The sequence below is a fragment of the Thamnophis sirtalis genome, unplaced genomic scaffold (assembly GCF_051295495.1).
Source record: "Thamnophis sirtalis isolate CommonGarterSnake01/CBP01778 unplaced genomic scaffold, rThaSir2_p1.2 scaffold_6, whole genome shotgun sequence".
Taxonomy (NCBI): Eukaryota; Metazoa; Chordata; class Lepidosauria; order Squamata; family Natricidae; genus Thamnophis; species Thamnophis sirtalis.
The window spans coordinates 96,553,167-96,572,401 of NW_028261386.1; the positions used below are offsets into that span (position 1 = coordinate 96,553,167).

Below are 19,235 nucleotides of genomic sequence, written 5' to 3' on the forward strand. Positions count from 1 at the left end.
TTTGGTGTAATAACCAAAAATAACCATTTGACTATACAGTTGAAAAGCAGCACAATATATTAATAAATTTTTAAAAGTTGTGTGCTCTGTGAATAATAAATTGATCATGTATGCAGGTAAAAAATGTACATGGTGCAATTGTAGCCTTGGAGTTATTTAATGAAACCAAGGTTTAGAATAGTTAAATTTATAGTTCTTTTTTTCATTCCTCTTTAATAGTATTACACCATAAATGAGTTTTCGCTTTAATTAATGCCTAGATAATAGAAGGATTACACAGAGCTACATGCATATTTTATCCCTTTGTGCCTGTTTTTTATTATGATGATTATACAAAAATCTTTAATGCTCATAATGCTACCCATATGTCAACTGGAAATCCCCAGAAATCTGCAAAACTGGGAATCAAGAAGATAGTAATATACTCAGGAAGCTAAATGAAGTCCTACACTATGTTAGCAGTTGAAGATACTTCAACCACAGTTCTAATACTTCTAGCTTCTTAGCATACAAAATGCTGGTTTTCCACAACTTACCTTATTATATCTATATCTCTTAAATCATTTAACTGACTGCTTCCTCTCTTTCTCCCTCCCTTAGACAGTTCTTAGATTAAAAGTGTAGTACAGTAGCATCTGTGCTATTGCCCCAAGTGTTATTCGTATGTGTTACAATCAGTACAGCTTTTCCTTAGATTTATGTTTCTGGCATATGGACAGCTGGAAGTCATTTAAAGAGACCATTGCATGTCCTCATTTCTTCAATATAACATCCCCATCATCAAGACATTAATTTAGACATCTTCCCCTTTTAGAATAATCCATTTGATATTTAATCAGTACTTAGAAAATGGCATTGAATAGAATAAAAACTATGTTTATACATTTAAAAAAAATTGAATGTTGCAGCAGACTTTGCAAATATTCAGAAGGCTTTACTGAACCTGCTATCCTGATCTTCTGACTGTGCATAGCTATTGTTTTTTACTTTCTAGATTTTTGCCAACATTCAGACACTACAGTAATGTGAAGTGTAAGAGATTCAAGAATTGTGTGGGTTTATAATATACCAGTACTTGGTGTTTTTTTATACTTCCACGAATGCATTGTTTCTATGCCAGAAATCTGCAGGTGTTATGAAATCAAAATGGGTATACCTATGATTTGCATTACTTGGCAAAACTTTATCTGGTTCTATTCCTCTTCATGCAACTTCTCTGCATTTAATGTCAGCATTCTCTGCATAGTTTAAGTGGTTATGAGTAGGTAGTTTATTGTAGAATATGTGATATGCCTTTTTGTATGATTTTATATGGTTTCAACTGCATTGTTTCACTGCCTTTATATTATTTTTAACTGTGAGCTATTCAGAGTCGTGTATTTAGATGGGCAACCATATAGCATTTAATGAGACTTCTCTTTCTCTTTGAAAAATAAGTTACTTAATTCTGTTCATCCCATGTTGTTTTCAAGATCTGGAAAAGAATGATTCATCTTGATTACCCAAAATAATGATACATGTAGTATTCAGTACCAAAGCAAAAACATTTGGTATTTTGCTTTTTTAGACTGCTGTCTGAGAAAATCTTATTTATGTGTTAGATGGTGGTTGGGGGCAGTAACTAAATTTCCATTATGAAAGTGTTTTGCAGAGCCTGAAGTAATAGTTCCATTTGTTTTCTTCATATTATTCCATTTTCCTATTTTTCCTCTTAATTTAATCTTTCACCTTCACATAATTCATCACACTTCATTAGTTCCCTCTGAGAACAAGCTACATTTCCCCTATACCAGCTCTAGTAAATAGGCTGAAAATTAGATTTTTGTACCTATAACATTCAGTCTCTCTTGTGTTCTGTGGAACTGACGGCATTCCTTCGGCAATGAATCAATCTTCTTTGGAGAAGTTAATGGATGACTTTCCAATTGTTTTATATTAGTCTAATCAGATTTTCTATTTCTACCCATCAAGCTGCTTTTTTTTTATTACTCCTTTCCCGGTTCTCCTAAATATAATGTCTTGTGTGAAGCATTTCTTGCACCCTCAATAGATTTGCTTTAAAAAAAACTTTTCCCATTTAATACTGTACTGATTTTGTGCATTTTCCCATCCTTTAATATATCTCCTATAACATGCTAAATAAACTGCTTGGGGGAATGTTGGTCATTTAACTTCAGCTGTGAGCTCAAGTGGGGAAAATGGTAAATGCCTATAGGATCTTGTTCACTGCTGATAGAGAAAACAAAAACAGTTTAAAAGAAAAGATTAGATTTTAACATTTCTATAGAATTCCTCCCACCATTTCCAAAATGCTTTTTCAAATTTGTCACTTGTAAAGGGCATTTTAATCCAGCAGATAACAGAAACATTTAGACATGGTAAGCTTGGGTATAGTAGCTTCCTCTGCTATTTGGTATACAGGCTATCAAATAAATACAATGTGTGATTATTTTTAAAAAAAATAAAATCTGAATTTGAGGTTTACAAAAACCCTGTATTTTCTATACGGGAAATTGCATGAATTTGCATTTTGTTGCTTTTTATTTCTTGGTTGATATTACCTTCTTAATATATTTCTCAAACTTGCCTAAAATGTTCAGATCACATCCTGGTGTTGAAATTCAAATGATATTTTATCATTCCTGCTCTGAGTCTGCATTATCTATGCAATCTAATCCAGAGGATCCTTTGGGTTTAGAAGAAAGTATAAATCATGAAATATTAGACGAGATGATAGGTGGGTGGTTATAATCTAACATCCAAAATCATAATGTAATTGGCTGTTTCTGAAAGGCATGGCTTGCAGATAATGAAAAATATGTTAAACCAGATATGTCAGAATGATTTCAAGATGAGACTTTAGTATGCCCAAACACTATTCACAATCTCCTCACTGAATTATATTAGGTCAGCAAGATCAACAATCTCTAGACGGATAAGCTTTACAAATCTGTAACTGAATGTATGATGAAGCTTTGAATCTTAATGGTGTCATGTCACCCAAATGCACTTTGGCATTTTGCTTAGACTGTGGAGGCAGAAGATACACAAATGTAAGTTACAGGTTTATATAGAATAGAGTGAAAATTGTATCATGAATGAATTCACTATTCTTTCAATTTGCGTAGTTTTCCATTGCTTCCTAGAATATGAATGTATGTTTTTGCCATTCAAGACAACATATGCAAGAGAACCAGAGAAGAGTCTGATGGCACACACTTTTCCCCAGATTTTCTATGAACTGCCCAGATGGGAGATCACATGGGAGCCTTAATTTAAATGGCTCCCAAAGAAAAGGGGTTGTGGATAAAGTTAAAAATGTTTCTTTCTTCAAAACAGTTTGAGCCAATTTAAATTCTATTCTACTGAGGTTTTATTAAGGCAGGAGCTTTTTTAGTTCTGGATGAAGCTATTGACTATAATCCAGAAAAATGGGAATGTGTAAGGTGTCTTTGCATTTCTGTATGTTCCATGCCACTCAATGAATTTGTCGAAATCTGCCAATTATAATTTTGAAATATTTATTTCCTCCCTCTATACAGAGTAGTGCATGGTGGTTTACAATCCATAATTATAATGATTTCAAAAAAAAGCCAGTAAACCTCAGTTCAAGCAAGTGCAGAAAAGCCCTATCTTCGCTGATAGCTTTGAGAAGAGCTATCTGCTACTATCATTTATATCTCTGATATAAATGATAGTAGCAACTAGAGTCTAATGAAATCTTCCTTCCCTTGTTTAATTAAGTTTTCACTGTGTGTTTTTTTTTAAAGATGTGTTAATGGGTTTGCAGTCATCATGAGCAATAGCGCCTTAATACAAACTGTTAACACTTTAAGATACAGGATGTTTGACAAGGATAACAATGATTCAGTTTAGATTTAATGAAGCAAGGAAGACCAAATAAATATAAGGGCTACTCTACATAGTTTCTTTCTGACAAGTTCTGTAAACTAAAATAGAACAAGGTTATCACAGAATAAATCTTTCACCATTTTTGAGGAGCACTTAATTGGGGGAAAAGGTATACTTAAAGATGGAGGGAATAGAGAATACACATGGACATATGCAACCAAAAGAACTTTATAAAAGGGATGTGAGCACCCAAACATCTCTCCCAATCCACAATACAAATGAATCCTTGGATTGCCTTTCTCAACATATCTTTATTTATATGTAGTTATTAAAATAATTTATGTAATTACCCACCCAATTCACCAGTAATGACTCTGGGTAGCTAACAAAGAGTTAAAAACATCAAAACAAAATAGCTAATAAAAAACGTACCACAATAAAACACAATCAATGCCAAGGAACAAAACAAACTTATTCCAGTTCCCATGCTGTTATAGGATAGGTTTATCCAATAGTCTGGTCCAATGTTGAGGAGAGAAAAAAAATAATTTTAGCAAATCTTGCTGGCTTTTTACCTTATCAAAAGCCAACAAGATTTCAGCCACCTGAATTTCAAGTGGTATGCTATAGCTTCAGTGACAGAAAAAGCTCACTACCTGAGTCCAGCTAGGTTACATTGTATTACAGAAAGCAACCCAAGACATAGCCATCAGAGGTGGTATTCACATTTGCAAATGTGAGCGTGCACGTGCTCCCATCCACGCATGCATTCGGCCTTCCGTGCATGTACCTTGATCGTGCATGCAGCTTGCACACATGCATGTGGCTTGAAAATATGCCTAAATAGGATGGCATAGAGCCAGGATGGGTGGGCGGCACCCACAATTTCCACTACCAGTTTGGGTGAACTGGTTCAAATCGGCTGAATACCACCTCTGATACACACCCTTCTGGAACCTGTGGAACAGACAGAAACAATTTGAGACTGGAAGACCTGTGTAACTTCTGATGTAATGATGATACCATGATGCATCAGAAGTTTCTGGGTAGTCTTCAAGGCCAACTCCATGTAAAATACATTATAATAGTCCAAATGGGAAGTAACCAAGGCCTAAGTGACTGTGAGAATGTTTTCCTGATCCAGAAATGGGCTGTCAGTATTCCGAGTAATGCTGCCACAAAAATCAGAACTCTGAGGCAGGTAGATTCCTCAAAGAACATGTTTATTGGATACATCATATCAGCACAGCTAGTGAAAACCAACTGTCAGGCTTCCAAATAACATCCAAAATTAAATCAGAGTCCAAGGCAAAGTATTGCTCAACGTTCCAATTTATTAAGAGAATCATGTTGACGCATCTGTGAAAACCTGAATCTGAGCTTCCTGGTTTTCCCCACCCATTTGAGAGTTCATGATCTTGCCCCCCCACACACAAGTCCATCACATGGTCCAATCTTCCACTGCCATGCTGGCAGTTCCACCCATCCAATTTCGGTCAGGTTTAGAGGTGTAGAGACAAAGAATGACCTTGGATTCTAGAAAGGAATTTTATTTTGGCAACATCACATTCTACTCCTTACTATTCCTCCTCCCAATTCCCCACCAATGAAACAGCATAGTAGAATAGAATATTAGTGAGGCAGGCCCAAGATCCTAAAAGGAACCAGTTGCAGTCCTGACACCAACTTTAAAAGTTCCCACGGGTTTTCTCCTAGTTATAAGAGCAAATATTTCCCTCCCCAGATGTCACCTGTCACATTGTCCAATGTGAATAGTTGGCAGGCTACTGGGTCACTTCTCTCCTCCCTTAACTGCTACCTGTTGGGGTGACCTTGGTTCCCACAAGAAAACTTTTTGTTTTGACAATTAGCAAGCCTATCTAATTCCCCCCTCCCTTCTCCCTCTTAACATTGGTGGCAACTATGAGGCAGCACAAGATGGCCAGGTTCGCTTCAAAATTGACACGGGCATAATTGGCACATAATTGTGTCTCTTTTTTCCAGCTGGCTCTCTGCCAATCTGATAAGAGTGGAAAATGAGTTACATTTACGCCCCTTTATTGCAACAAAGTATTCCTTAACAAAGACTCTTATCCATATTCAATTGGATTTCTTCTTTGTTTTCTTCCAGCAACACACACACTAGCTATCTCTTTTGCTAACTCATCTGAAAACAGGAGGATTCTTTGGAATCCCCAAGCAGATAAAGTCTGCTCAACTGTGATCTGATTCAAGGTCAGATACACCCATCATTCCTATATCAACATTAATTATATTAAATTGTATTATTATATTATCTGATAAATAATAACAGTGTTACCTTAAATATCTATGCAGATTCTCAGTCATCCAGGTAATGGTTGTCCCAAAGCTGCTTTTTCAAGAAGCAAGTACTTTCTTGCTTTTCTTCTTTGAAAACATTTCACTTCTCATCCAAGAAGCTTCTTCAGTTCTTACTGGATGGTGGGAAATGGAAAAATCTATAGGAATATACAAGGAATATAAATTCTTCTATCTCCCACCATCCAGTCAGAGCTGAAGAAGCTTTTGGGATGAGAAGCAAAACGTCTTCAAAGGAAAAGAAAAACAAGAAAATCCAGTTGCCTCTTGAAAAAGCAGCTTTGGGATAGTGTCACCCTAGTACCCCAGATACACTCTGGAAAAGATTAACCTGTTTCTAGAAAACAACTAAAAGGAAACTGGCCTCAAACTCAAGTGGGAGGCCATTCCACATCAAAAACACCATCAGTGAAAGGAAATGCTTGCAAGCCTTATTAGACCTTCAGCTCACAGAAGTGGGGTACAAAAAGCAGTTTCTACTGCAATTGTTACACCAGAGTAGTTAATTCTGGTTAGAAGGGGTGGTCCTGTAAATGTCTAGATGAAAAACCATTTGAACACAATTTGAATCATGCTTGGAAAACAGCTAGAAGACAAGGCAAGGCTAGGCCAGCAGCACAGGTGCTGTGTATTTATTTAGCACCAGATAATACATATCACATTGCGCAAGCGCTGGTGAAGATGGCTGCCTGAGCTCGCCGCTCAGTCTCAGAGAGGGAAGAAACAAACAAAATTTGAATCCTCTGCCGACACCAGACTTACTAAAAATGAAGGCTGTGGGAGAGAGAACCAAGGGGGTCCCGAAAAGCCTCTTACTTAAAAGAACGCTGCTCCAAACGACTCTGAGTGGCTTCAAATGGCTCCAATCGGCTTAGAAGGGCCCTCAGGCAATGCAGTTTCTTGCAGGCGGCATTCCAGCTGATGACAACTCCAGTGCCGATTTCAATCCACCTCGGCTCATTAATACGGGGCGCCGCTGAGCTGCATTGGGACGCGGATTTCACCCACCCACTGAGTTCCATATCCTCAGAGGGGATGGTGAGTTGGGACTGGGCGGCTGGTCTCTTTACTGCCACTGCTGACGTCCCTCCCACCCTCTTTCTCCATCGCAGCCCTTTGCCTCTTTACCACCACCGCTGTGGACTTTTGCTTTGTCCATACTCCAGCTGCTGTGATCCTGGCTTCTTAAAACATCAAAGCCACCTTCCCACTGCCATCTGCCACTGCCACCCGCTATCTCTTGGGCTTGCCTTTTTGGGCGACGTGGGCTTGCCTTTGGTGGTGCGTTTCTCCGGTCGCCCTCGCCCTCTGGCCGCCCCCACCCTCGTCCTCAGGGACTTTTTTGCTTATCATCCTAACTTATCACCCTAACTAACTGTTGCTGCGGCCATGGACCTCTGGCCACGCTGATAGTTCTGCGTTAGATCCCATGTTGTAGAGCCTCGTAGAAGGAGAGGACGGGGAGACGAGGAGAACGTGGTCAGAAAGCCAGCTCCCCCCTCCCCAACTGGCGTCGACCTACTCAGCCATTTTAGACTCTCAGACTGCATATACCTTCTGGACTCCGCAGGAGAGAAGACTAATAGCGTAGAGCCCCCCTCTCTTAAATTTAAACTTTTTACCAACTTCACCTTTTCTAAACTTGCGCCAACTGCTTTTGCGAGGCAAAAACTGCGCTATTTTGTGTGTTGAGGGAATGTTTGTATGAATGGGTGAGAGCGTGTCCCCACTTTTAATTTGGATGGATCCGGAAGGATTCCAGAAGGAGCTTGGAGGGATACCTGACTCCCTTGCCCACAACCCGACAGAGGCCTTAGTTGCAGCGGCTGAGGCTCTGGATCGGATTGCGCCTTTGCGGCCTCTCCGCGGCAGTGGATCCAGGAGGGCACCTTGGTTCACTGAGGAACTCCAGGAGATGAAGCGCCAAAAGAGACACCTAGAGCAATGCTGGAGGGCTAGTAACTCCAAATCTGACCAAACACTGTTAAGAGCCTTTATTAGGACTTATTTAGTGGCGATACCGGCGGCAAAATGCACATATTTTTCCGCTATTATTGCGTCCACGGAATCTCACCCAGCCACCCTGTTTAGGGTGACCCACTCCCTCAGTATGCTGATGATACACAATTATATCTCTCTGCCCCGTGCCAGCTCAGTGTAACGGCGGACATGATGTGCCGGTGCCTGGAGGCTGTTAGGATCTCGATGGGGGTAAACAAACTTGTGCTCAATCCCGACAAGACTGAGTGGCTATGGATGTTCCCCCCAAACAACAGCCCAGATAGTCCATCCTTGATCCTGGGGGGTGAAAACTTACACCCCTCAGAGAGGGCACGCAATTTGGGGGTCCTCTTGGATTCACAGCTGACACTGGAACATCATCTGTCGGCTGTGACCAGGGGAGCCTTTGCCCAGGTTCGCCTGGTGCACCAATTGCGACCCTACTTGGATCGGGAGGCACTCCAAACTGTCACTCATGCCCTAGTCACCTCAAGGCTGGATTACTGCAACACGCTCTACATGGGGCTACCCTTGAAAAGTGTTCGGAGACTGCAAGTAGTCCAGAATGCAGCCGCGCGAGCAATATTGGGTGTACCTAGGTACACCCATGTTACACCTAACCTCTGCGAGCTGCACTGGCTACCCATTGGTCTCCGGACGCAATTCAAGGTGTTGGTTATTACCTTTAAAGCCCTATATGGCTTAGGACCAGCATACCTGCAAGACCGCCTACTGCCGCATACGTCCCTACGGCCGGTGAGATCGCAAAGGGTGGGCCTCCTTCAGGTGCCGTCAGCCAGGCAGTGTTGGTTGGCGGCTCCCCGGAGGAGGGCCTTCTCTGTGGCTGCCCCGACCCTTTGGAACAAACTATCCCCAGAAATCCGGACCTCACCCACTCTCATGGCCTTCAGAAAATCTGTCAAGACCTGGCTTTTCCGGCAGGCCTGGGGCTGTTGACCTCATTGTTGAGGTCCAGCCCCGACTGAAATGAATGTATCTGTGTCATTTTAACTTATCTAATTTTATTTTTACTTTCTTTTATTTTCTTTCTTTTCCCTTCTGTAAGCTGCCCAGAATCCTTTGGGATTGGGCGGCCTATAAATAAAATTAAACTTACAAACTTATCTGCTGCATTTTGAACTACCTGCAGTTTCTAAGTCTTCAAACGCATGTTACGTACAACGCATTGCACATCAAGTTGCATAGAAATGGAGGCATGAGTTACTATTGTAACATCCACTCACCCTGAACTATTGGGTATCATCGGCATATTGGTGATACTGTACTCCAAAATAATGGATGATCTCTCTAGCAGCTTCCTGGCAATGAGATTTGGAAGCTGGATGGTATAAAAAGCCAGGTATTTAGTCGGCCTTTTAAAAAGAGATTTCAATGCTATGGGCAATGTGCTATGCCAGAAAGAATCATTTACCACTTCCCAGAGGTTATGCTGGGAAATGCCCTCTTCATAGCTCCACTGCGCACATGACAAAAGGAGTCCTAGATAACATGACTAGATGTTATCTTGGTCATCCCTCCTCCTAGATAGAGTCATGATTTCTCTCTTTTTTCTAATCTTACCTGGTAGGATGCCCTTAATATCCTTATACAGGACATTGAATGCAAGCAACACTCTTATCTGTTGAACTTGGAAGGATTGTATTTACAAGAAGACCCAGCATGGTGACAAGTTTTGAAATTTTAATTCTCACCTGTTTGAGAGAGGCAGGTGAATAAATCAGTCTTAGGAACATCTCTAGATGAGATACCTACCTTTCTCTGAAGCCTAGTTCTTTTTTTTTATGCTACAGAAGAGTACAGGCATCCCTCAACCTACAACCATTCATTTAATGACTGTTCAAAGTTACAACAACATTGAAAATGTGACATGACTGTTTTTCACATTTATGGCGGTCACATGATCAAAATTTGGGCACTTGGCAACTGGCATGTATTTATGACAGTTGCACTTTACCGGGTTCATGTGAATACCATTTCTAATCTTCCCAGCTTCCCAGCTTCTGACAAGCAAAGTCAATGGGGGAAGCCAGATTTGCTTAATGACTACATGATTCACTTAACCACTGCAATGATTTGCTTAGCAACTATGGCAAAAAAAGGAATCTATAATGGGGCAAAACTCACTTAACAACTGCCTTGCTTAGCTATGAAAATGTGGGGCTCAGTTGTGGCTAAACATCAAGGACTACCCGTATAGCGGCCCCAGATTGTAGGTAGAAAGAATTGTAATCCCTAGTGGGACATGTGTATAGGAGTCATTGTTCTACTATAGTACAAATCCTATTAGCATTCTAATCTATCTGACCCCTTTTAATAATAGAAAAAGTCTTTTTGTAAGACCTTAAAAACTTTAAGGTGTGCAGGGACCCATTTGTTAGTTAACTTAATGGTAGGTAGCATATTCCTGGCTACTGTGCTTTTGAATTATTGTATTATCTGTATTCTGTATCTCTGATTTACTTGCAAGCTTTTCTATTTTTCATATATTTTAGCAGAGCTTATTCGAATGTTGCAGACTCTTCCAGGGTAGTTGCCTTCATCTGCAAATGAACAAACACAATACATTTGTATATGTGGTAGGAAGTAGTGACTTTCAGCTGTTGCTGACTTTCTGATATTTTTTAACTCTAGGGAGTTTGGTTTGCAGGGAAAAGGGTGAACCCTTTTCACCTATTTTAAGTGTTTCAGGTATCTGTAATGGCAGTTTAGTAGAACTCTACTGAGTGGATGGAAAGCAGGCCTAAATAATTATTTAGCCCAAATTTTACATTTTTTCAGAACACAAAGCTATACCTGCACTGCAGTAGCTCATTACAGGTATTCTGGTTTGTTTTGGTATCTCTAACTATTTCATGTATAATTCATGCACTTGAATAAACCAACAATGTAAAATCAGTTACAAGAAAGGACATACAGCCAACTAAAATCTTGATATTGTATCTAGCAAATGAAAGTAATATTTTATATATCGGGGCAGGATAGTCTAAAATAAGGGAGCAATCCTAAAGTTCTACTACTATTACAATCAATTATCGCTTCTAGCATGCTAGTGGAAAGATTCAGCCACATCTGGTGGCAACTGGTCCTTAAAATATAACACCAAAAGTACAGGGGCCTGTTAAGCCATGAAGACACATTATTGTTTTAGAATCATTGGTGATTAGGTAGGTTGGTAGGTTTAGAATCATTGGTGGTTAGGTAGATGCATAAAAAAATTGGGTGGGGGGGGAACCTGTCAGGTTACTTTTATGTCTTTTACCAGTCAAACAGGCAACTTCTCACTTTAACAATTATTTGAGAGTAACCTTTTTTCAGCTAATACAGGAAGTACAATTTAAAGCAGTCCTATACATTCTTATTCTTGAGGGGAAAAGCATGCCCTAATAGCATGAGCACTTAGACTTAGATTAAGGTGACCAGACGTCCCGATTTTGGCGGGACAGTCACGATTTTTAATAATTTGTCCGGTGTCCCGCAGCGTGTTCAAAAAATCCTGAGTTTCCAAAAGAAAGAAAATCAATTTTAAAAAGGACGCCGTTAAAAAAAATGTTTTTATTTCTCTGAAGTGTCGTTCACAATGTGGCCTGTAGAGGGCAGTGGTTTCCCTCCCTCCCCTCCTGTGCGTGAGTGCGCTGACGCGGGCTGTTTTTCTGTAGGGAGAGCGACGGCTTTCTGCCGGCGGCAGCACAGCAAGAAGACAGGTGGGGATCCGGTTGGGAGAGGCTGGCGATGGGGGTGGCTTTTGAAAGGGTTGGGGGGCATTGGGGGAAGGCAATCGGTGGAAAGCTGCTTTGCAACTGCCAGTGAAGTCCCATCCCCCCCGCTCTTGCCTTTCCTTCTGCTTGCTCCATCCCAGCGGAGGCTGAGCCTGCCTCTTATTTGGACTTCCTGCATCCCCTCCCCAAACAGAGCACCCCATTTCAAGCAACGAGGGGCACCAAACAGGACAGGGTCGCAAACACCCCCCTCCCCCCAAGGCTGTAGGCAAAAGCTGCTCTCCAGCATCCCTCTCTGCCCTGCCTTCCTGGAGCCATTTCTGTGGAGGTCCTTTTTGGCTTTAACATGAAGCCTTGAGGGGGGAACAGGGCGCGCCCAGGCACCTGTCTCGGACTCTGCCCCTGAATCAGGAACGCTGGAGAAGCAGGCGCGGATCGCTGGCTTTTTAAATCAACTTTTTGGAAGGATGGGAGGATGGATGGGGCGAGTACTAAAAGCATCCCGGCTGAAATCACTTTAAAAAAAGCCATTTTAAAAAAATCCCACTTTTAAGGCGGTGAGCAGATCTAATGCTCCTTCTGACTCCCCACAACAGAGAAAGGGAGGGGAGAAGAAAGTTAGGGAAGGAAGGAAAGAAGGAAGGAAAGGAAAGAAAGAGGGAAGGAAGGAAGGAAAAGAAGGAAGGAAAGGAGGAAGAAAGGGAGGAAGGAAGGAAAGAAGGGAAAAAAAGAGTGACTGGCCTCACTTCATCCAAGCAGGTTTTCATGCCTAAAATGGGACTAGAAACTCCTGATTTCTTGTCTGGTGCCTGAACCACTACTAGGCAAACTGGCTCTCTTATCCATATTTGATCTACTGTGACCAAATATCTTCCAAATCGTGCCAGGAAAGCAGCTCAGCACAGCTGCATTGAGCAACAGGAATTATTTTTATGGCTGTGTAGTTTCTCCTTTTGCAAAACTAGCAGATTAAACAGCAAACTCGCCACAAGATTGCAAGTAACTTCTAAAACTTCTCCTCAAATAGCAGTTATCTGGAACTACCCAGTGAGCAGAGTTGAGTGTTGATATTATTGTATCTCTGTATAAAGCCATGAATTTGTTATAGAAGGTCATAGACAAATAGCTGTCCTTTGGGGTCATTACAGGTGTCTGGAACAGAAGAACATGGGTGTTTTCTGATACAGAAGCATTTGTATAAAATAGAGTGCAACATTGGCTAATAAACAATAGCTCCAAACTTAGTTTTAAATTCATACATTTAAATTCATTGCTATTTTCACATACTATGTGAACGAGACAGTTTTTATATTCCAACACTTCAGGATACAGTGTTAAGCTTATTGTATTGGGAGATTTTGTACAATATTTGCTTTAAATATTTAAGAAAAAATGGTTGGATATTTTGTTGTTTAGAATGCAAGGCAAGCACACTTCAATTTTAAGGGACTGGGATTATTTCCATATACTGTACAGCTAGACCTCGATTTACAACCACAATTGACCCTAAAATTTCCATTGCAAAGCAAGATGGTTCCTCATTTCATGACCTTTCTTTCCACAGTTGTTAAGTGAGTCACTGCAATTGTTAAGTGAACCATGCAGTCATTAAGCAAGTTTGGCTTTTCCTGGTCACTTTGCTTGTTGGAAACCAGCTGGGAAAGTGACAAATGGTGATCGCATAATCCTGGATACTGCAACTATCATGAACACATGCCAGGTGGCAAGCAAATTTTGATCATCTGGTCATGAGGATGGTGCAGTGGTCATAAAGGAGAAAAACAGTCACAAGTCAGAAGAGCAACAAAGATGATTAGGGGACTGGAGGCCAAAAGATATGAGAAACTGTTTCTGGAACTAGGTATGTCTAGTTTAATGAAAAGAAGGACTAGGAGAGACATGATAGCAGTGTTCCAATATCTCAGGGGTTGCCACAAAGAAGAGGGGGAGTCAAACTATTCTCCAAGGCACGTGAGAACAAGAAGCAATGGGTGGAAACTAATCAAGGAGAGAAGTTGTGAATGTTCCAACACTGGAAGTTTTTAAATAGATGTTGGATAACCATTTGTCTGAAATGGTGTAGCGTTTCCTTTCTAAGGAGGGGGTTAGACTAGAAGATCTCCAAGATGCCTTCCAACTCTGTTATTCTATTCTAACATATACTGTTTTAAAGAAGCACAGAGGGAACAATCCTCCAGGGTTTAGTGACTATCACTAAGTGTTGTAGCTTATGATTCTTGATGAATGTATTCTATTTTATTTTTCTTTATGTACACTGAGAGCATATTCACCAAAGACAAATTCCTTGTGTGTTTAGGAGTTTAGCTTCTCTCTCTTGAAAATGTAAGCTAGCATAAGGCATTATAATGCAAGCTAGTCTTAGCTTTCAAACAGTTCATTTAGTGATCAAAGTTACAATGGCATTGAAAAAAAGTGACTGATGACCATTTTTCACACTTAGCGACCATTTTTCACACTTAACAACCGTTGCAGCATCCTCATGGTCATGTGATCAAAATTTTGGTGTTTGGCAACAGATTCATATTTATGATGGTTTCAGTGTCCTGGGGTGATGTAATCATCTTTTGTGACCTTTTGACAAAATATAAATTTTTTAATCAAGCTCCCCCCCCCCCCCAACTGGTCAATGGTGTCCCTCTTTACCAATCTGAAAATCTGGTCACCTTAACTTCGATACAGCTTCATAGTGCTTTACAGTACTCTTTATAAGCGATTTATGGCAGCATATTGCCTACAATATTCTGGGCCTCATTTTACCAACCTTGGAAGGTTGGAAGACTGTGTCAACTTCGAGCCCCATCAGGATCGAATTCCTGGTTATGGGCAGAGTCAGCTTGCAATACTGCATTCTAACCACTGTGCCACCACGGATCTAATACTGTAGATCTTTCTAAGATAGTTCTTCTTCCTGGTCCAGTACTGCATCAATGCCAAGGTGGCGCAGTGGTTAAATGCAGCACTGCAGGCTACTGCTAGATCAGCAGGTCAGCGGTTCAAATCTCACTGGCTCAGGGTTGACTCAGCCTTCCATCCTTCCGAGGTGGGTAAAATGAGGACCCAGATTGTTGGGGGCAATATGCTGACTCTCTGTAAACCGCTTAGAGAGGGCTGAAAGCCCTATGAAGCGGTATATAAGTCTACTGCTATTGCTATAATGCAGAGCCCATTTGGATGGGAGCAATGGTTAAAACAGTTCAAGTAACTTTTAATACCATTTCTCCCAGCAGCTGCAACAGAAGAACCAGAGGTTATTCCTGACCCTGCCAAGCAGACTGACCGTGTAGTGAAAATAGCAGGAATAAGTGCTGGAATCCTTGTCTTTATTCTCATCCTCCTCCTTGTCATATTAATTGTCAAAAAAAGGTAAGTATGGTAAATTTGCCCTTTTCTTTTTGTTCAAATAAATGTTAATAAATTCATTCACAGTTCATTGTAGAAAAATGTTTCCTGGGAGAGCATCTTTATCATGAACAGAAGGTATTTTGTAAAGTCAGAAACCAATATTCTACCGTAGAAATCAAATATATATATATATTTAGTATTGAGTTGTACAAACTGTAAAGACAAAGACTGGTGAAATTGAAATGATACCTTTTTACCTTCAAAATATTTCTTATATTTTATTGTGGTTAACTTGAACTTACTGTTTCAATTAGCCCTGCTTATTCTCTTGTATTGTGAAATGTCTGGCCTACTTATCTTGGAAAATATTTTACAGGCTATGTTACCTTCATTTGTATTTTTATAAGTCATGAAAGTTATAGTTAAAATCACATTATCTTATCATAAATTTTCCATTGGGTTAGATAGGCCTGCAGACCTTAAAATGCAAAAGTATATTAAATGGTGTCTCATTTCTTTAAAAAAAATCTTTGCAATTTCAAAGTAACAACAAAAATCAATAGCACCATCTTCTGGAAGTAGAAGTAATTCTGAAAGAAAAAAAATCTATAATTTTATTTTTTTAAATACACTTTATTGATAAGTTTCAAACACTTTGTTAATTGACACACATTTTCATAATCAACATGTATGACTTTATGAATATCTTTCAGATCCTTTTTCCTTGCCTTTCTGTTTCTCTCACACATCTGAATGAGCAAATGGCTGCTTAATATGAAGCTGTTTATGTCAAGTGATTTGTTCCATCTAGCCTAGAACAGATGGACAGAGAGCTAGTTCTTTAAAATATCACTTAAAAGTCTGTCACATCACTTACCACTTGTGATCCCTTAATTGGAAATGATAAAAATCATATGCAGACTTTATGAATTAAGGCTATGTGGTCTACCACCAAGCTATGGATGTCTTGCTTCAGAGATCAGTTGCAAAATTGTTGTTTTTATTCTAGGCAAGGAAGGAATAAAAATAGGGTATTTTTATATCTCTTATCTATGTTAAAGTGAAATGAATTTTCTGTTCCAGTTTTCCAAGTGGGGGAAAAAAACTAGACACTGTGCCTAAAAATCATATTCATGTCTTAATGGTTTCCAATAGATTTTTTTTAATTTATTGCCTTTTTACAATGATTCCCCTGGAGATATATAACATGGAGGAGAAACGTCTGCATTAGAACCCTTAGGTATGCTAATAGTGTTTTGTGTTAGTTAGACACATATGTGATTTCTCCCAATAGTGCTTTCACTTTTTATTTTCCTGTTGTGTACCTCTGTGCTTAAAAAGAAGTGCTACAAACCAGTTCATAGTAAAAATTATGAGAAATCCACTCGTGCAAATTAAGGGGCAGTACAGTATAGCTGTATTGCTTTTTATCTGGAAGTTCTCCTTGCTAAATGATGAATAAATGTGATTGCCAGAACTGTAAAGACAGGCCAGTGAGAAATGTCCTCAAAATATCAGATAGCCAACAGCTGCTCCTGGGGATGTGACACTTCCTTACAAACCTATCATAATGTCAGCACTCATGCTGACATTTACACCAAACTATTAGACCTTTCTGTGAGACTAACCTGTGATCAATTATAATGGCTTTTCCACTAGCAGAGCTGAGAACACTGTTAACTTGTATAAGTTTCACAGCTGCTTACATAGAATAATTGGGCCAGTAGAGTAAGCATTATATTCACAAGTGATAATGGAGATACAGATATATATTGTGTCACAACCCCTGGTATGCTCAAATATAGGAGGGAGCATACTGCTTTCCTTTTCTGTCTATCGGCTCACTCTGGGAGCCATCCAGGCAGAAAGCCATTTTTTTATGTTGCCTTGTTACATTTGTGTTGCAATTGTGCTGATAAATAAATAAAGGGAGACTAGTATAGATCTATTTCAAGCTATTTATCTCTCATCAGCTAGCCATACCCTTACTGGGAATTGAATAAATAGGTATACCTATTTCCCTGGCTTAGCTGATAAAGGAGGAGAGCCTGTGGCTTAGTGGCTAATATAACTGCCTAATATGTAATACAGCCCAGGTTTGATTCCCAGTAAGGGTATGGTTAGCTGATGAGAGCTAAATAGCTTGAAATAGATCTATACTAGTCTCCCTTTATTTATTTATCAGCACAAAATCAACACACATATATATATATATTTGAAGGAAAGATTTAAAGGAAAACTCAAGGACTTGGGGAAATATATATAAGCTTCCCCAAGTCTTTGAGTTTTCCTTTAAGTCCGGCTCAAAAAAATAGGCTAGACATTTTGCAATTCACTTTGCTCAATCCTGGAGAACATCTCGGTCTTGGAGGTTGGTAAGCTTGGATTCACCATCATTCTCGTGAATTTCAGCTATGATCCACAGAAAGTTTTCAGTTCTCATTTCATTTCCAGTAGGGAAAACACCTCAATGCTGTTACAAACTACACTTCACAGAATTAGTTTGTCAACAGTTTCTTAAATTATGTTGGAGGAGTCATTTTTCAGGGGGTAGAACGGAGCTTTCTTCCAATTTGAGGAAATCAACTTCAGTGGAGGAGTATTATCAGATGCACGGTCCATTACCCAATCTAGTTCATCAGCATCTCATGTTTAATTTGCATGACATTTTCATAGCTATGTTCCACCTTTCCTAATTTATCATGTCATTAATAAGTTTGCTGACCCTGCAGTGTGTGAACCTTTATCGCATTGATCTATTTCAGAATGTGTAAGAATTTTCTCCTGAACTCTATTAATTCAGATTAAAAAGAGATGGATGGAAACCTTTCCTGTTTGTTACATTAAATAGACAGCAATTCTTTGTCTAGAATTTTCACAGAAGTATTATTATTGGAGGGCATTAATAGACCCTGAAAATCGCACATTTCAATTTCTTATTTTAGCTGGATTTAGATTTATTTGGTATTGGATTTACTGGTTTTTTTCTATGAGTTGATAAACTAACCATAATAAATAAATATTATAGTAGATAAACTAACTATAACTAACTATAATAAAAGGTAAAGGAATCCCCATAAGTGTTATTCTGCTAACTGTAGCCGACTTTAGGGATAGTGTTCAAATCTGTTTCTTTAAGCCATTGAGCCAGCGCTGTCCAAAGACATTTCTGTGATCATATGGCCAGCATGATATCACACCAAAGCACAAAGCATACGGCAAAACAAGGATCACTGTTAACTTCCCGCCAAAGTAGTACCTATTAATCCATTTGCATTTACATGTTTTTGAACTGCTAGGTTGGCGGAAGCTAAGGCACCTGGTGGGAGTTCACTCTCTCACGTGGTGGTAGGACTCAAACTGCCAGAGTACAGACCTTCTCCAGCATATATTAAGCCATTGAACCATTGCGCCTCCATTAACTATAGTATATTGCTATAAAATTCTTTATCACCAAAACCTGAAACATTGTTAAATTAGGTAGCAATTTTGATCTGATTCTACTTTTTTAATGAGGATAACTAGTCTAATAGAAAAGCCACTCAGTTTCTTTCTTCTCTTCCAAAATAAGCAAGTAAACAGACATCTTTACACAACACCAGTATACAGAAAATAGTGAAAAGGTTCAGTCAGATGTGCATTACAGGAAGAATCGTTAAGTAGACCCCTTCTTTACTTGATCATATCATTCCATAGTAGCCACTTTCACCTAAATCTAGTAAATTAGGTTGCAAAAGAGATAAATGAAAAAAATAATTCATCCCCCTTGAATGTTTAGGTGCCGCCATCCTTAATTTTGTCTGTTGTTGGAAGTCTACAGGAATTTTCACTAGAAGAGTGAGCATGTGGTCATATGACTAGTACACTATCTAGCTTGGCTCCTGGACACCCTTAAAGATCCCTTCCCCACTGAAAAACCATTTTGAGATGGAGATTGAGATA

The 19,235-nt window shown here is 39.5% G+C and overlaps 1 protein-coding gene across 7 annotated transcripts in view; it reads left to right on the top strand.

The window, feature by feature from the left end:
- PTPRK (protein tyrosine phosphatase receptor type K) overlaps nt 1-19,235 on the top strand; it is a 432,976-nt gene that overhangs the window by 359,273 nt on the left and 54,468 nt on the right. For 5 of the 7 annotated variants that reach the window (XM_087718519.1, XM_087718514.1, XM_087718515.1 and 2 more), the window contains exon 14: nt 15,176-15,314. In XM_087718519.1, coding sequence (XP_087574645.1) covers nt 15,176-15,314 — 139 coding nt within the window. The remainder of the gene's footprint in view (nt 1-15,175; nt 15,315-19,235) is intronic. The other 2 variants (XM_087718513.1, XM_087718517.1) reach the window with 1 other exon arrangement.